This window comes from Sinocyclocheilus anshuiensis, unplaced genomic scaffold (assembly GCF_001515605.1).
Source record: "Sinocyclocheilus anshuiensis isolate Anshui unplaced genomic scaffold, SAMN03320099.WGS_v1.1 scaffold328, whole genome shotgun sequence".
NCBI lineage: Eukaryota > Metazoa > Chordata > Actinopteri > Cypriniformes > Cyprinidae > Sinocyclocheilus > Sinocyclocheilus anshuiensis.
In genome coordinates this window covers 1,878,396-1,891,261 of record NW_015558621.1, presented here as the reverse complement: position 1 = coordinate 1,891,261, position 12,866 = coordinate 1,878,396, and the positions used below count along the sequence as shown (strand labels likewise).

Genomic DNA, 12,866 nt, shown 5'->3' with positions numbered 1-12,866 from the left:
GGACTATTCTGACGATGTCTTTCATACTTTTCTGGACCTTGACAGTAGGGCTGTGCGATATGGACAAAAAAAAACTATCGCAATTTCTTTGATCAATTTTGCGATTTCAATTTTAATCACGATTTTGACACACACAGACATGCTTTACAGTCATTAATGCATTCAGTGTAAATTTGAAAACATATTTCCAAAAGAAAACCAATTAGAGCTTTATCAAAAAGCTGTAACATGTCTCTAGAACAGACATAAGGCAAAATAATCACTAAGTAAAGGTGTAACAAAATGTCTCTAGAATAGACATATGGCAGGAAAAAATAAAAATAAATCCCGTGTCCAGGGTACAGTACAGCAGAAATAGATTCCGTGCAGAAACGATCGCAGCATGACTGCTGCAGACGCACCGCTCCTGGATCGCACTGCCGGACCGCAATCGCGTGCAGTGTGAACGCTCTGATCCGTTAACATGGGCGCGGAAAAAATACGCACCACAGATGGAGTGTGTGAACCTGGCGTTACGTTTGTGTGCCCGCCCGGTCTGTTCTGTTCTCATGCTCCATTTAGGCGCGCTGCATTCTGATTGGTTTGGATAGCATACTGCGGGGAGGTCAGGGGCGCGGAAAATCGTGCTATAAAGCGATTTAGAAATCGCGCAAGCTCAAATCGCGATTTTATGACGATTTCGATTAATCGCACAGCCCTACTTGACAGTGTAATTTACTTGGCAGTCAATGGGACAGTCACAAGCCTCCCGGTTTTCATCCAAAATATTTTGTGTTCCGAAGACGAACGAAGCTTTTACGGGTTTGGAACGACATGGTGGTAAGTGATTAATGACAAAATTTTCATTTTGGGGTGGAGTAACCCTTTAACCCTTGTTAAATAACCATCAGGCATCAGATCTAGGGTCTGTTTAATTTAAACTTTAAAGTAATGTAGAATGTGATGCATATGTCAGAGTCTTACTTTCCAGCATTGGTGAGTTTGTTAAGCGCGTCTCTGGATATGACATGCCCACAGATGAGCTTCATGGGTGGATTGCTCTCTGATGTCTGCTGCCTCAGGATAGGACAGGCAAACACAGAGTGATACCAGCATTTCTTCCCCAGATCTATTTCAATCTAAACACACACACGAACAAACAGCATGGATCAACAGATTAAGCATTCATGTATTTAAAATTACCACATTTATTAATAATAATTAGCAGATATATCAGCCAGTAGGTATCTAGCACCTATCAGACACAGAGCAATTGGTCAAGCCAGCTGCAATCAAAAGCTTGATTCATTTGCATTTCAGTGTTTTTAAACCGCGAACAGTCTGAATAGGGAAATTAATAAAAGTGTCATTTATCATTACTAATTTTGGTAGTTCATTGGTTTAAATTTGTCTGTCATTGGCAAATGAAAATCACTTTATTTTCCATATCTTTGCTGGTCTTGAATTATGAAAGTTCAGCTATAAAAGCACATTGTGTTAGCTAAATAAATGTTGAAAACATGTTATATAAATACTTCAGTTTATTTTGTTGTGTAATTAATTATTTGTGTTCCATAATTAATTATCAGTTTAAAAAACAGAACCACCAAACTATTAGTATCAGTAAATGTTGTTCTAGTAAGTAATTGATGCATCCCTAATTATAATGTAAAAACAATTCACGTAATTAACAGATTTCAACAAAACTTTTTAAATGTTTGAAACCTTCAGAAAAAGGAATATCATTGAATAAAAGCATTAAAGGGAAAGAAAGAGACCTACTGGCAGCTCATCCTTATGCGTCCAAACACCACTGCACTGTCTCTGTTCAATAACCTGTTTGATGTTCATGAGCACAGGCAGCGCCATACAGCCGGATGCAAAACTGATGGAAAATCAAAGGAGGATTCAGTAATAAAACATCAATCATTCATCATTCATTCAATACAAATTTCAAAACATGCAAGTCTAAAACAGAGTAGGTCTGTCAATCGATTAATTTAAATCTAATTAATTATATGATTTCCCAAATAACTCAAATTAAACTTATATGTCAGTATGGAAAGCCACCTATGAAGAGAATCTAAACTTATTTAACAAAGATGCATTAAACTTATCAAAAGTGACAGTAAGGGCTATCATAATGTTACAAAAGATTTCTATTTTAAATGCTGTTCTAATGCTGTTCTTTTTAACTTCCATAAAAGATTGGAAGACTGGAGTAATGGCTGCTGAAAATTCAGCTTTAAATATATTTAAAAGGGGTCATATGACTCGATTTCATGTTTTCCGTTGTCTTTAGAGTGTTACAAGCTTTTTGTGCATATAAGTTCTATAAAGTCACAAAGATTACAGTCTCAAACCAAAAGAGATATTCTTTCTAAAAGTTAAGATTCATCCACACCTTCCTGAAACGGCTCATTCAAACACTGTGTGAAGATTTGCACAACACCACCCAAATGTATACGCAAAGAAAGAAGGCGTAACTTTTATTCTCGCTGTAGTATTGTTGCTGCCGCTGCCATGGAAGCTGATATCCCAAATATGGTAAGGGACGTAACATTTCTGTCACATGCTTGAGGTATTCGGCCAATCGCAACGCACTGGATAGCTGGCCAATCAGAGCCCACCACATGAGCTTTGTAAAAATAGGCGCATTTCATAAAGGCGGGGCAGAGAGGAGAACAATAATGTACGGTATGGAAATAATTTGTTTTTTGAACCTTAAACTGCGTGAACATCGCATTACAACAAAATAATGTTATTTTTAGCAATTTCATATGAGCCCTTTAAAATACATTTAAGCTGAAAACAGACATTTTCAATAATTGTAATAATTTTACAATATGACTGCTTTTTTACTGTATTTTTAATTCAATAAATCCAGTCTTAGCAAGACAAGAGGCTTTTTTCAAAATCATTTAAAACTCTTACCCCAAAGTTTTTAACGGTACATTATGCAGACGAGTAAAGCACTGAATAGACATTACAAACAGTGGCATTTCAAGTTAAAACTTGAGACTTGAGAAAGCATGCCTTGAGACTCCTGTGTTTTACTCCTTTCCATTGAGCACCATGTAAAACTTGCATAAAACTTAAAGACATTAATGAATTCAGTAGTTCCTAAAATAGTCCTGCCATCTATTTAATTATTGGTTAGGGACCATATTGAAAATCCTACAGGATCAGTAGAAATCTTAGGACTTGTAAAAGCAGACTGTAGCAGAGTTTTTTTCAGACCTGACACTGAGTGGGGACTCCACAGAGAGTCCAAGAAGAGCGCAAGCATCTCGTGTGAAGATGTTACAGATCTCTGCCCACTGATCCGTCTCCAGCAGACTGCGGTAAGGAGAGTTCTCAATCCCATGGCGGAGGTACACTAGACTACCCATTAAGATCTGAATATCTAGTAAGCACACACAAACAAGGCTCAGATGTCATCCCAGACTTTGGTCATAACATTGAGTCAGTCAGGTAGTGTAATACAGAACAAAATAATTGCATCAATGATGTTACTGGTAAAACAGCCTCAATAGTGCTTCAGTTCCACCCATATGTTTACAAAACTAAAGCCTTGTTGTGGTTCATGAATTCTGGACTGAAACTTTCCTCACCTCTCTGATGCTGCGAGGCAAACGGTTGGAAATGCCGTGCGTACTGTAAAGCTTCCTGCTGTTTGCTGATGCCCCCGTTGAGCAGGCTGATGAAATAGAGTCTGTGGAGCTTGAACTCAAGGGTGCTGTTTAGATCCAGCAGCCGCTGACGGTTTGTCACCGCCCACCTACCACAGCAATCATACAACCAAACAAACAATTACAACTAGTAATCTTAAATCTACAATCCACATATTCAAGCCACACCCAATCAAATTCATTGTTCTGAAAAAATCCAGTGTATGTTTAAAGACTGAGAGGATGTGGACAGATACACAATCCAAAGGTTTAGGGTCTTATTATCAATGTTTAAAACTCATTAGCTCATTATTATTATTACAGAAATCTTTTGTGACATTATAAATGTCTTTATAGATATCTGTCACTTTTGATTGATTTAATGTGTCCTAGCTGAATAAAAGTATTAATTTCTTTAAAAAAAAAAAAAACTTTACTGACCCCAAACTTTTGAAAGGCCGTGTACATGGGGAAAAAATAAAAATAAAAGCGATAAGTAGAAAGTAGAAGGATGTGATACATACTCTAAAGCTGGTCTGAGATCTTGTGTTCTTAAAGCCTCTAAAATGCGGTTGAGCTCCAGAAATGGCTGTTTCATGCTCATGTCAATTACTACACCAGACTCCTGTCAAGTCAGATTGAAACACTACATGTTAGTGCTGGGGTCAAATTGTCAACAAAATACAAGAGCTGAAAAACTCACAAGTGAACATAAATGTGAATTACAGCTATTTTTACAGAAATGCACACTCATATTTACAGTATTTATTAATAATACAAAAGGAAATCCTACCTGACAGAGATCCTCTGCAACACTCAACATGCCTTGTCGATAAAGATGTTCTACGATGGTTTCACTGAGGTATTTCTGCCTCTCTGGAGAGTCCCAGACATTCTCAGCTACAACTGCACTCACCTCCGCATCAAAATTCTGTGCAAGAGAACAGCATTTAAAAGAAACATATTAAACATAAACCTTTGAGGTGATTGATTTACAAAAATAAATTCTAATTTTATCATCAAACAGGTACACATTTTCACTTTTAACAGACAGAAAATGTACAACGCAACTGTAAACTACTAGGAAAAGAGAGGAAAAATGGGATTGAAGATTTATATGAAGATATTTATTTATTCATACAAACATAATATATTTTATCTTTCATTAGTATGTCCTTTTGTTTTTATTTTAAAATTTAAATTTTCCATTTCTAGAATTTAAATATTTATCATAAACAACCCCCAGTTTGGGAGACCCTGATTAAGATAAACTGTTGTTAAATTGAATGTCCATTTAATACTTGATTCTTACTCTGTCAATTGCTTTCCCCACTTTTGACACACTGCCATGGATGTCTTTGTGCCTGGAGGCAAGCATCTGCACGGTTTCTTTGATTTCCTTGCAGCACTGGAAACATATTTCCAAAAGAAAACCAATTAGAGCTTTATCAAAAAGCTGTAACATGTCTCTAGAACAGACATAAGGCAAAATAATCACTAAGTAAAGGTGTAACAAAATGTCTCTAGAATAGACATATGGCAGGAAAAAATAAAAATAAATCCCGTGTCCAGGGTACAGTACAGCAGAAATAGATTCCGTGCAGAAACGATCGCAGCATGACTGCTGCAGACGCACCGCTCCTGGATCGCACTGCCGGACCGCAATCGCGTGCAGTGTGAACGCTCTGATCCGTTAACATGGGCGCGGAAAAAATACGCACCACAGATGGAGTGTGTGAACCTGGCGTTACGTTTGTGTGCCCGCCCGGTCTGTTCTGTTCTCATGCTCCATTTAGGCGCGCTGCATTCTGATTGGTTTGGATAGCATACTGCGGGGAGGTCAGGGGCGCGGAAAATCGTGCTATAAAGCGATTTAGAAATCGCGCAAGCTCAAATCGCGATTTTATGACGATTTCGATTAATCGCACAGCCCTACTTGACAGTGTAATTTACTTGGCAGTCAATGGGACAGTCACAAGCCTCCCGGTTTTCATCCAAAATATTTTGTGTTCCGAAGACGAACGAAGCTTTTACGGGTTTGGAACGACATGGTGGTAAGTGATTAATGACAAAATTTTCATTTTGGGGTGGAGTAACCCTTTAACCCTTGTTAAATAACCATCAGGCATCAGATCTAGGGTCTGTTTAATTTAAACTTTAAAGTAATGTAGAATGTGATGCATATGTCAGAGTCTTACTTTCCAGCATTGGTGAGTTTGTTAAGCGCGTCTCTGGATATGACATGCCCACAGATGAGCTTCATGGGTGGATTGCTCTCTGATGTCTGCTGCCTCAGGATAGGACAGGCAAACACAGAGTGATACCAGCATTTCTTCCCCAGATCTATTTCAATCTAAACACACACACGAACAAACAGCATGGATCAACAGATTAAGCATTCATGTATTTAAAATTACCACATTTATTAATAATAATTAGCAGATATATCAGCCAGTAGGTATCTAGCACCTATCAGACACAGAGCAATTGGTCAAGCCAGCTGCAATCAAAAGCTTGATTCATTTGCATTTCAGTGTTTTTAAACCGCGAACAGTCTGAATAGGGAAATTAATAAAAGTGTCATTTATCATTACTAATTTTGGTAGTTCATTGGTTTAAATTTGTCTGTCATTGGCAAATGAAAATCACTTTATTTTCCATATCTTTGCTGGTCTTGAATTATGAAAGTTCAGCTATAAAAGCACATTGTGTTAGCTAAATAAATGTTGAAAACATGTTATATAAATACTTCAGTTTATTTTGTTGTGTAATTAATTATTTGTGTTCCATAATTAATTATCAGTTTAAAAAACAGAACCACCAAACTATTAGTATCAGTAAATGTTGTTCTAGTAAGTAATTGATGCATCCCTAATTATAATGTAAAAACAATTCACGTAATTAACAGATTTCAACAAAACTTTTTAAATGTTTGAAACCTTCAGAAAAAGGAATATCATTGAATAAAAGCATTAAAGGGAAAGAAAGAGACCTACTGGCAGCTCATCCTTATGCGTCCAAACACCACTGCACTGTCTCTGTTCAATAACCTGTTTGATGTTCATGAGCACAGGCAGCGCCATACAGCCGGATGCAAAACTGATGGAAAATCAAAGGAGGATTCAGTAATAAAACATCAATCATTCATCATTCATTCAATACAAATTTCAAAACATGCAAGTCTAAAACAGAGTAGGTCTGTCAATCGATTAATTTAAATCTAATTAATTATATGATTTCCCAAATAACTCAAATTAAACTTATATGTCAGTATGGAAAGCCACCTATGAAGAGAATCTAAACTTATTTAACAAAGATGCATTAAACTTATCAAAAGTGACAGTAAGGGCTATCATAATGTTACAAAAGATTTCTATTTTAAATGCTGTTCTAATGCTGTTCTTTTTAACTTCCATAAAAGATTGGAAGACTGGAGTAATGGCTGCTGAAAATTCAGCTTTAAATATATTTAAAAGGGGTCATATGACTCGATTTCATGTTTTCCGTTGTCTTTAGAGTGTTACAAGCTTTTTGTGCATATAAGTTCTATAAAGTCACAAAGATTACAGTCTCAAACCAAAAGAGATATTCTTTCTAAAAGTTAAGATTCATCCACACCTTCCTGAAACGGCTCATTCAAACACTGTGTGAAGATTTGCACAACACCACCCAAATGTATACGCAAAGAAAGAAGGCGTAACTTTTATTCTCGCTGTAGTATTGTTGCTGCCGCTGCCATGGAAGCTGATATCCCAAATATGGTAAGGGACGTAACATTTCTGTCACATGCTTGAGGTATTCGGCCAATCGCAACGCACTGGATAGCTGGCCAATCAGAGCCCACCACATGAGCTTTGTAAAAATAGGCGCATTTCATAAAGGCGGGGCAGAGAGGAGAACAATAATGTACGGTATGGAAATAATTTGTTTTTTGAACCTTAAACTGCGTGAACATCGCATTACAACAAAATAATGTTATTTTTAGCAATTTCATATGAGCCCTTTAAAATACATTTAAGCTGAAAACAGACATTTTCAATAATTGTAATAATTTTACAATATGACTGCTTTTTTACTGTATTTTTAATTCAATAAATCCAGTCTTAGCAAGACAAGAGGCTTTTTTCAAAATCATTTAAAACTCTTACCCCAAAGTTTTTAACGGTACATTATGCAGACGAGTAAAGCACTGAATAGACATTACAAACAGTGGCATTTCAAGTTAAAACTTGAGACTTGAGAAAGCATGCCTTGAGACTCCTGTGTTTTACTCCTTTCCATTGAGCACCATGTAAAACTTGCATAAAACTTAAAGACATTAATGAATTCAGTAGTTCCTAAAACAGGCCTGACATCTATCTAATTATTGGTTAGGGGTTCACAGGAAGTGTAGAAATTTTAGGACTTGTAAAAGCAGACTGTAAACTTTTTTCTGACCTGACACTGAGTGGGGACTCCACAGAGAGTCCAAGTAGGGCGCAAGCATCTCGTGTGAAGATGTTACAGATCTCTGCCCACTGATCCGTCTCCAGCAGACTGCGGTAAGGAGAGTTCTCAATCCCATGGCGGAGGTACACTAGACTACCCATTAAGATCTGAATATCTAGTAAGCACACACAAACAAGGCTCAGATGTCATCCCAGACTTTGGTCATAACATTGAGTCAGTCAGGTAGTGTAATACAGAACAAAATAATTGCATCAATGATGTTACTGGTAAAACAGCCTCAATAGTGCTTCAGTTCCACCCATATGTTTACAAAACTAAAGCCTTGTTGTGGTTCATGAATTCTGGACTGAAACTTTCCTCACCTCTCTGATGCTGCGAGGCAAACGGTTGGAAATGCCGTGCGTACTGTAAAGCTTCCTGCTGTTTGCTGATGCCCCCGTTGAGCAGGCTGATGAAATACAGTCTGTGAAGCTTGAACTCAAGGGTGCTGTTTAGATCCAGCAGCCGCTGACGGTTTGTCACCGCCCACCTACCACAGCAATCATACAACCAAACAAACAATTACAACTAGTAATCTTAAATCTACAATCCACATATTCAAGCCACACCCAATCAAATTCATTGTTCTGAAAAAATCCAGTGTATGTTTAAAGACTGAGAGGATGTGGACAGATACACAATCCAAAGGTTTAGGGTCTTATTATCAATGTTTAAAACTCATTAGCTCATTATTATTATTACAGAAATCTTTTGTGACATTATAAATATTGTTATAAATATCTGTCATTTTTGATTCAATTAATGTGAATGAAAGTAATAATTTCTTTAATTAAAAAAAAAAAAAACTTTACTGTCCCCAAACTTTTGAAAGGGAAAAAAAATCAACAAACAAAAGTGGGAAGTAGAAAACAGAAGGATGCGACACATACTCTAAAGCTGGTCTGAGATCTTGTGTTCTTAAAGCCTCTAAAATGCGGTTGAGCTCCAGAAATGGCTGTTTCATGCTCATGTCAATTACTACACCAGACTCCTGTCAAGTCAGATTGAAACACTACATGTTAGTGCTGGGGTCAAATTGTCAACAAAATACAAGAGCTGAAAAACTCACAAGTGAACATAAATGTGAATTACAGCTATTTTTACAGAAATGCACACTCATATTTACAGTATTTATTAATAATACAAAAGGAAATCCTACCTGACAGAGATCCTCTGCAACACTCAACATGCCTTGTCGATAAAGATGTTCTACGATGGTTTCACTGAGGTATTTCTGCCTCTCTGGAGAGTCCCAGACATTCTCAGCTACAACTGCACTCACCTCCGCATCAAAATTCTGTGCAAGAGAACAGCATTTAAAAGAAACATATTAAACATAAACCTTTGAGGTGATTGATTTACAAAAATAAATTCTAATTTTATCATCAAACAGGTACACATTTTCACTTTTAACAGACAGAAAATGTACAACGCAACTGTAAACTACTAGGAAAAGAGAGGAAAAATGGGATTGAAGATTTATATGAAGATATTTATTTATTCATACAAACATAATATATTTTATCTTTCATTAGTATGTCCTTTTGTTTTTATTTTAAAATTTAAATTTTCCATTTCTAGAATTTAAATATTTATCATAAACAACCCCCAGTTTGGGAGACCCTGATTAAGATAAACTGTTGTTAAATTGAATGTCCATTTAATACTTGATTCTTACTCTGTCAATTGCTTTCCCCACTTTTGACACACTGCCATGGATGTCTTTGTGCCTGGAGGCAAGCATCTGCACGGTTTCTTTGATTTCCTTGCAGCACTGGGCCATTGTTTGATGGAGAACTGACAAATCTGCATCTTGAACACCTAGAGTTGAAACAGAGTATGATGAAATATAACAACTCGGTGAACTTTGATCTAAACAGACATATGCTACTGTGACTCATCTCTGTAACAGAGTTATGCTTATATAACCATCTACAAATCTAACGTGTGGGCTAGAGGTTATACAGCTAAATGCAGTTTTTCCTGTGTTTTTGTATGTTTGTTTGCACTGCAGGCTATTATTTATGCAGGCATCTAAAGTACACCTATTGTTCATGACTTAATGTCACTGAATTGGCTTTTTTCAAAGCTGTAAAGCACTTGGTTGACTTCCTCCTCCTCCACCTCTTTAGTCTTGTTTTCATGTACCAGCACTGACTTATGAATCACTCTCTCACACAAGCTGACAACTGATAACATAGAAAAAAAATTTAAATGCAACTTTTTCATCTCAAAATTCTGACTTTTGTTCTTACAACTGCGAGTTTATATCTCACACTTCTGACTGCTCAGAACTGCAAGTTTATCTCACAATTATAATTATATAGACATAAAATTCTGAGGAGAAGAAAAGTCTGAAATGTGAGATATAATCTTCCAATTTTGAGAAAGTCAGAATTGTAAGATATAAACTAAGAATTGAGAGATAAAGTGAGATAAAGTTGCAATTACTTTTTTTATTTTTTTATTCTATGGCAGAAACAAAATTTCATATTGTCCAGTGTCTTTATACTTATTTCACATATTCTGCCATGTGTGCCATTCAGATCAAATCTCCAAGCCTTCACTTCATCAGGTACCCATGGCTGATTTATTGCCTAAGATATATGGCGCTTTTCCACTGCGTGGTACGACTCGGCTCGGTACGGCTCAGTACGGTACGGCACGGCTCGGTTCGGCTCGGTTTGCGTTTCCACTGCAGTTTAGTATCGCTTTAGAGTGGGTGGGATTATTCACATGTCATTATAGTTGCACCGCCTCTACTGCCGCGACTCCTAAAAAATCTTCTTCATTCCGCGTCGCCCCATCAAGCTCTCACTGAATCCGCTCCTCTGCTATCAACGAGAGCAACGTCTGTACTTCCTCAACAGGGGGAACAGCCACTTTTTGGTTGTTAAAAAAAGGTGCGCTCGTTCAAAACAGTTGCATTCGATCCTTCGCTGGCTGTGCTGATTTAAATCTAGCGGTTCTTTTGTGTTTGTGTCGCAAGTTCAGTGACGCAGGTAGAGACGATTCTCTCTGGCCAATCCGTGATCAGCAGAGTTTACACGTCACGTTTTGGTAACGGTATGGTTCGCTTGGAACCCCAACCGAAGTGGTACTAAAAAAAGTACCAGGTACCAGGTACTGTACCCAGTGGAAAACCCCCCAAAAGTGAACCGTACCGAGCCGTACCGTGCCGTACCATGCAGTGGAAAAGCGCCATTAGAAACCAAACTCCTAGATGATCGTATTGCACCAAAGCCCAAAATTTGGTATTCAAGTGGATTCTAAGCTCACCGTAGGCAACCAATCGACTTCTTAGCTCACAGACGTTCCTCAGGAGTTCATCCAGCCTTTCCTCTGACTGATGTCCATATGTGACAAACCTGTGTAGCACCTTCTCGAGCTCCCGTTCCACACAAGCACACTGCTCCATCAGCACAGCGTTACAGCTTTCACACACACACACACACTATGTCCTGCAAAACAGGAAAACATAAAAATCAACCTCATATACAGATTACAATCCTACTACTTTATAAACCCTGCATAGATCTTGTGTTCTTTAGTTGGTCAATTCCAGGTATTAGTAGAAAAAAAAATAATAATTGTAACATAAATTTGTCAAGGTGCGCAAATACTGTGGTTTGGTATGGTGTGGTCAATCATGACACACAGTGAATTACAGCAGAATAGGAGTTTAATTGTGTTTTTATAAATGGCTAGATTTTTACCAAGCACTTCAGAAGAGCTCATTTGTCAAATTAATTTGTTAATGTCATATGTTTTAATCATATGAAACGTCTGAATGGTCCTCACAGCTAACAACTTGTTTGTGTGACTAAGTGCGGATTAAATCAAGCCAATGGGTCAGTAAATGATTTCCAGCGATAACATCTGATCAAAAATCCGAGCCAAAAGTCTGACTCAAACATTAGGTTAAAAAAAATCTTAGGGTTCCTAAATGTTAGACATACAATACCAATCAATATGTAATTTTAACCTAAGCAGGCACTCATAGGATATAATTCCAAGGATTTAGGCTTACAGGCCTGTTGTCATAAAAATAAACAGCCTAAAAAGACTGAAATGCTTTGTACCCAACTAACCTTAACTGGAATAAAATGTCACTCTAAAATGCAATACTGTATTAACGCATAATTAATCAGTCATAAAGGACTCTGAATGAATATAAACATGAATAAACGTCCTTGAACTTTTCAGTTTAAAACAAACATATAAAAGCCTCTGCCAGGGTCAGAGCTATGCAGACCAAACACTGCAAAATGATGAGCTAAAATAGCCAACAGCTATTATTCTCAATTTGTTTTAACTGTTTAAATAATACACTGCAAAAACATGGTATGTCTAACTTAAGAAAACTGTAATAATCACTAAACTTGTGCGTTGAAATGAGCAACTGTATGATCAAAACAATCAGTTAGCTTGTTAGCATAGCCGGGAATATATCTAGTCATAAGAACGAGTCTAAAACTCGCAAATTCAACATGTACTTTGACACTAACGAAGCTATTAAAGCATGTCAGTCTAGTGCTGACCTCGAACGAATTTTAGAAGGCTATATCAAACGCGTAAATTAAAAAAACACATCATGTTCTTGCCTGTTTTGACACCACTTCACCAGCAGACGTCCCTGAAGCGATGCAATGAATCTGTTCTTCTGGAGCGATGTACGTGTTTGACGCTCTGCTGCCACATGCGGCCTGGAGGGGTAAATGGTTTTAC

At 37.3% G+C, this 12,866-nt stretch overlaps 1 protein-coding gene across 4 annotated transcripts in view; it reads right to left on the bottom strand.

Annotated features, from left to right (window-relative positions):
* The window catches only part of LOC107680606 (protein RMD5 homolog B-like), an 18,946-nt gene extending 6,080 nt beyond the window's left edge, over nt 1-12,866 (bottom strand). The window contains exons 1-10 of one of the 4 annotated variants that reach the window (XM_016476551.1): nt 12,743-12,863; nt 11,418-11,599; nt 9,883-9,959; nt 4,963-5,028; nt 4,444-4,581; nt 4,175-4,275; nt 3,594-3,760; nt 3,220-3,385; nt 1,762-1,864; nt 964-1,118 (exon numbers count right to left, since the gene is read on the bottom strand). In XM_016476551.1, the coding sequence (XP_016332037.1) occupies nt 964-1,118; nt 1,762-1,864; nt 3,220-3,385; nt 3,594-3,760; nt 4,175-4,275; nt 4,444-4,581; nt 4,963-5,028; nt 9,883-9,959; nt 11,418-11,556 (1,112 nt within the window). In that variant the 5' untranslated portion in view covers nt 11,557-11,599; nt 12,743-12,863. Of the gene's footprint in view, nt 1-963; nt 1,119-1,761; nt 1,865-3,219; nt 3,386-3,593; nt 3,761-4,174; nt 4,276-4,443; nt 4,582-4,962; nt 5,029-5,822; nt 6,004-6,646; nt 6,750-8,087; nt 8,254-8,461; nt 8,629-9,028; nt 9,130-9,297; nt 9,436-9,816; nt 9,960-11,417; nt 11,600-12,229; nt 12,252-12,679; nt 12,700-12,742 lie in introns of those variants that run through there. The other 3 variants (XM_016476553.1, XM_016476552.1, XM_016476554.1) reach the window with 3 other exon arrangements.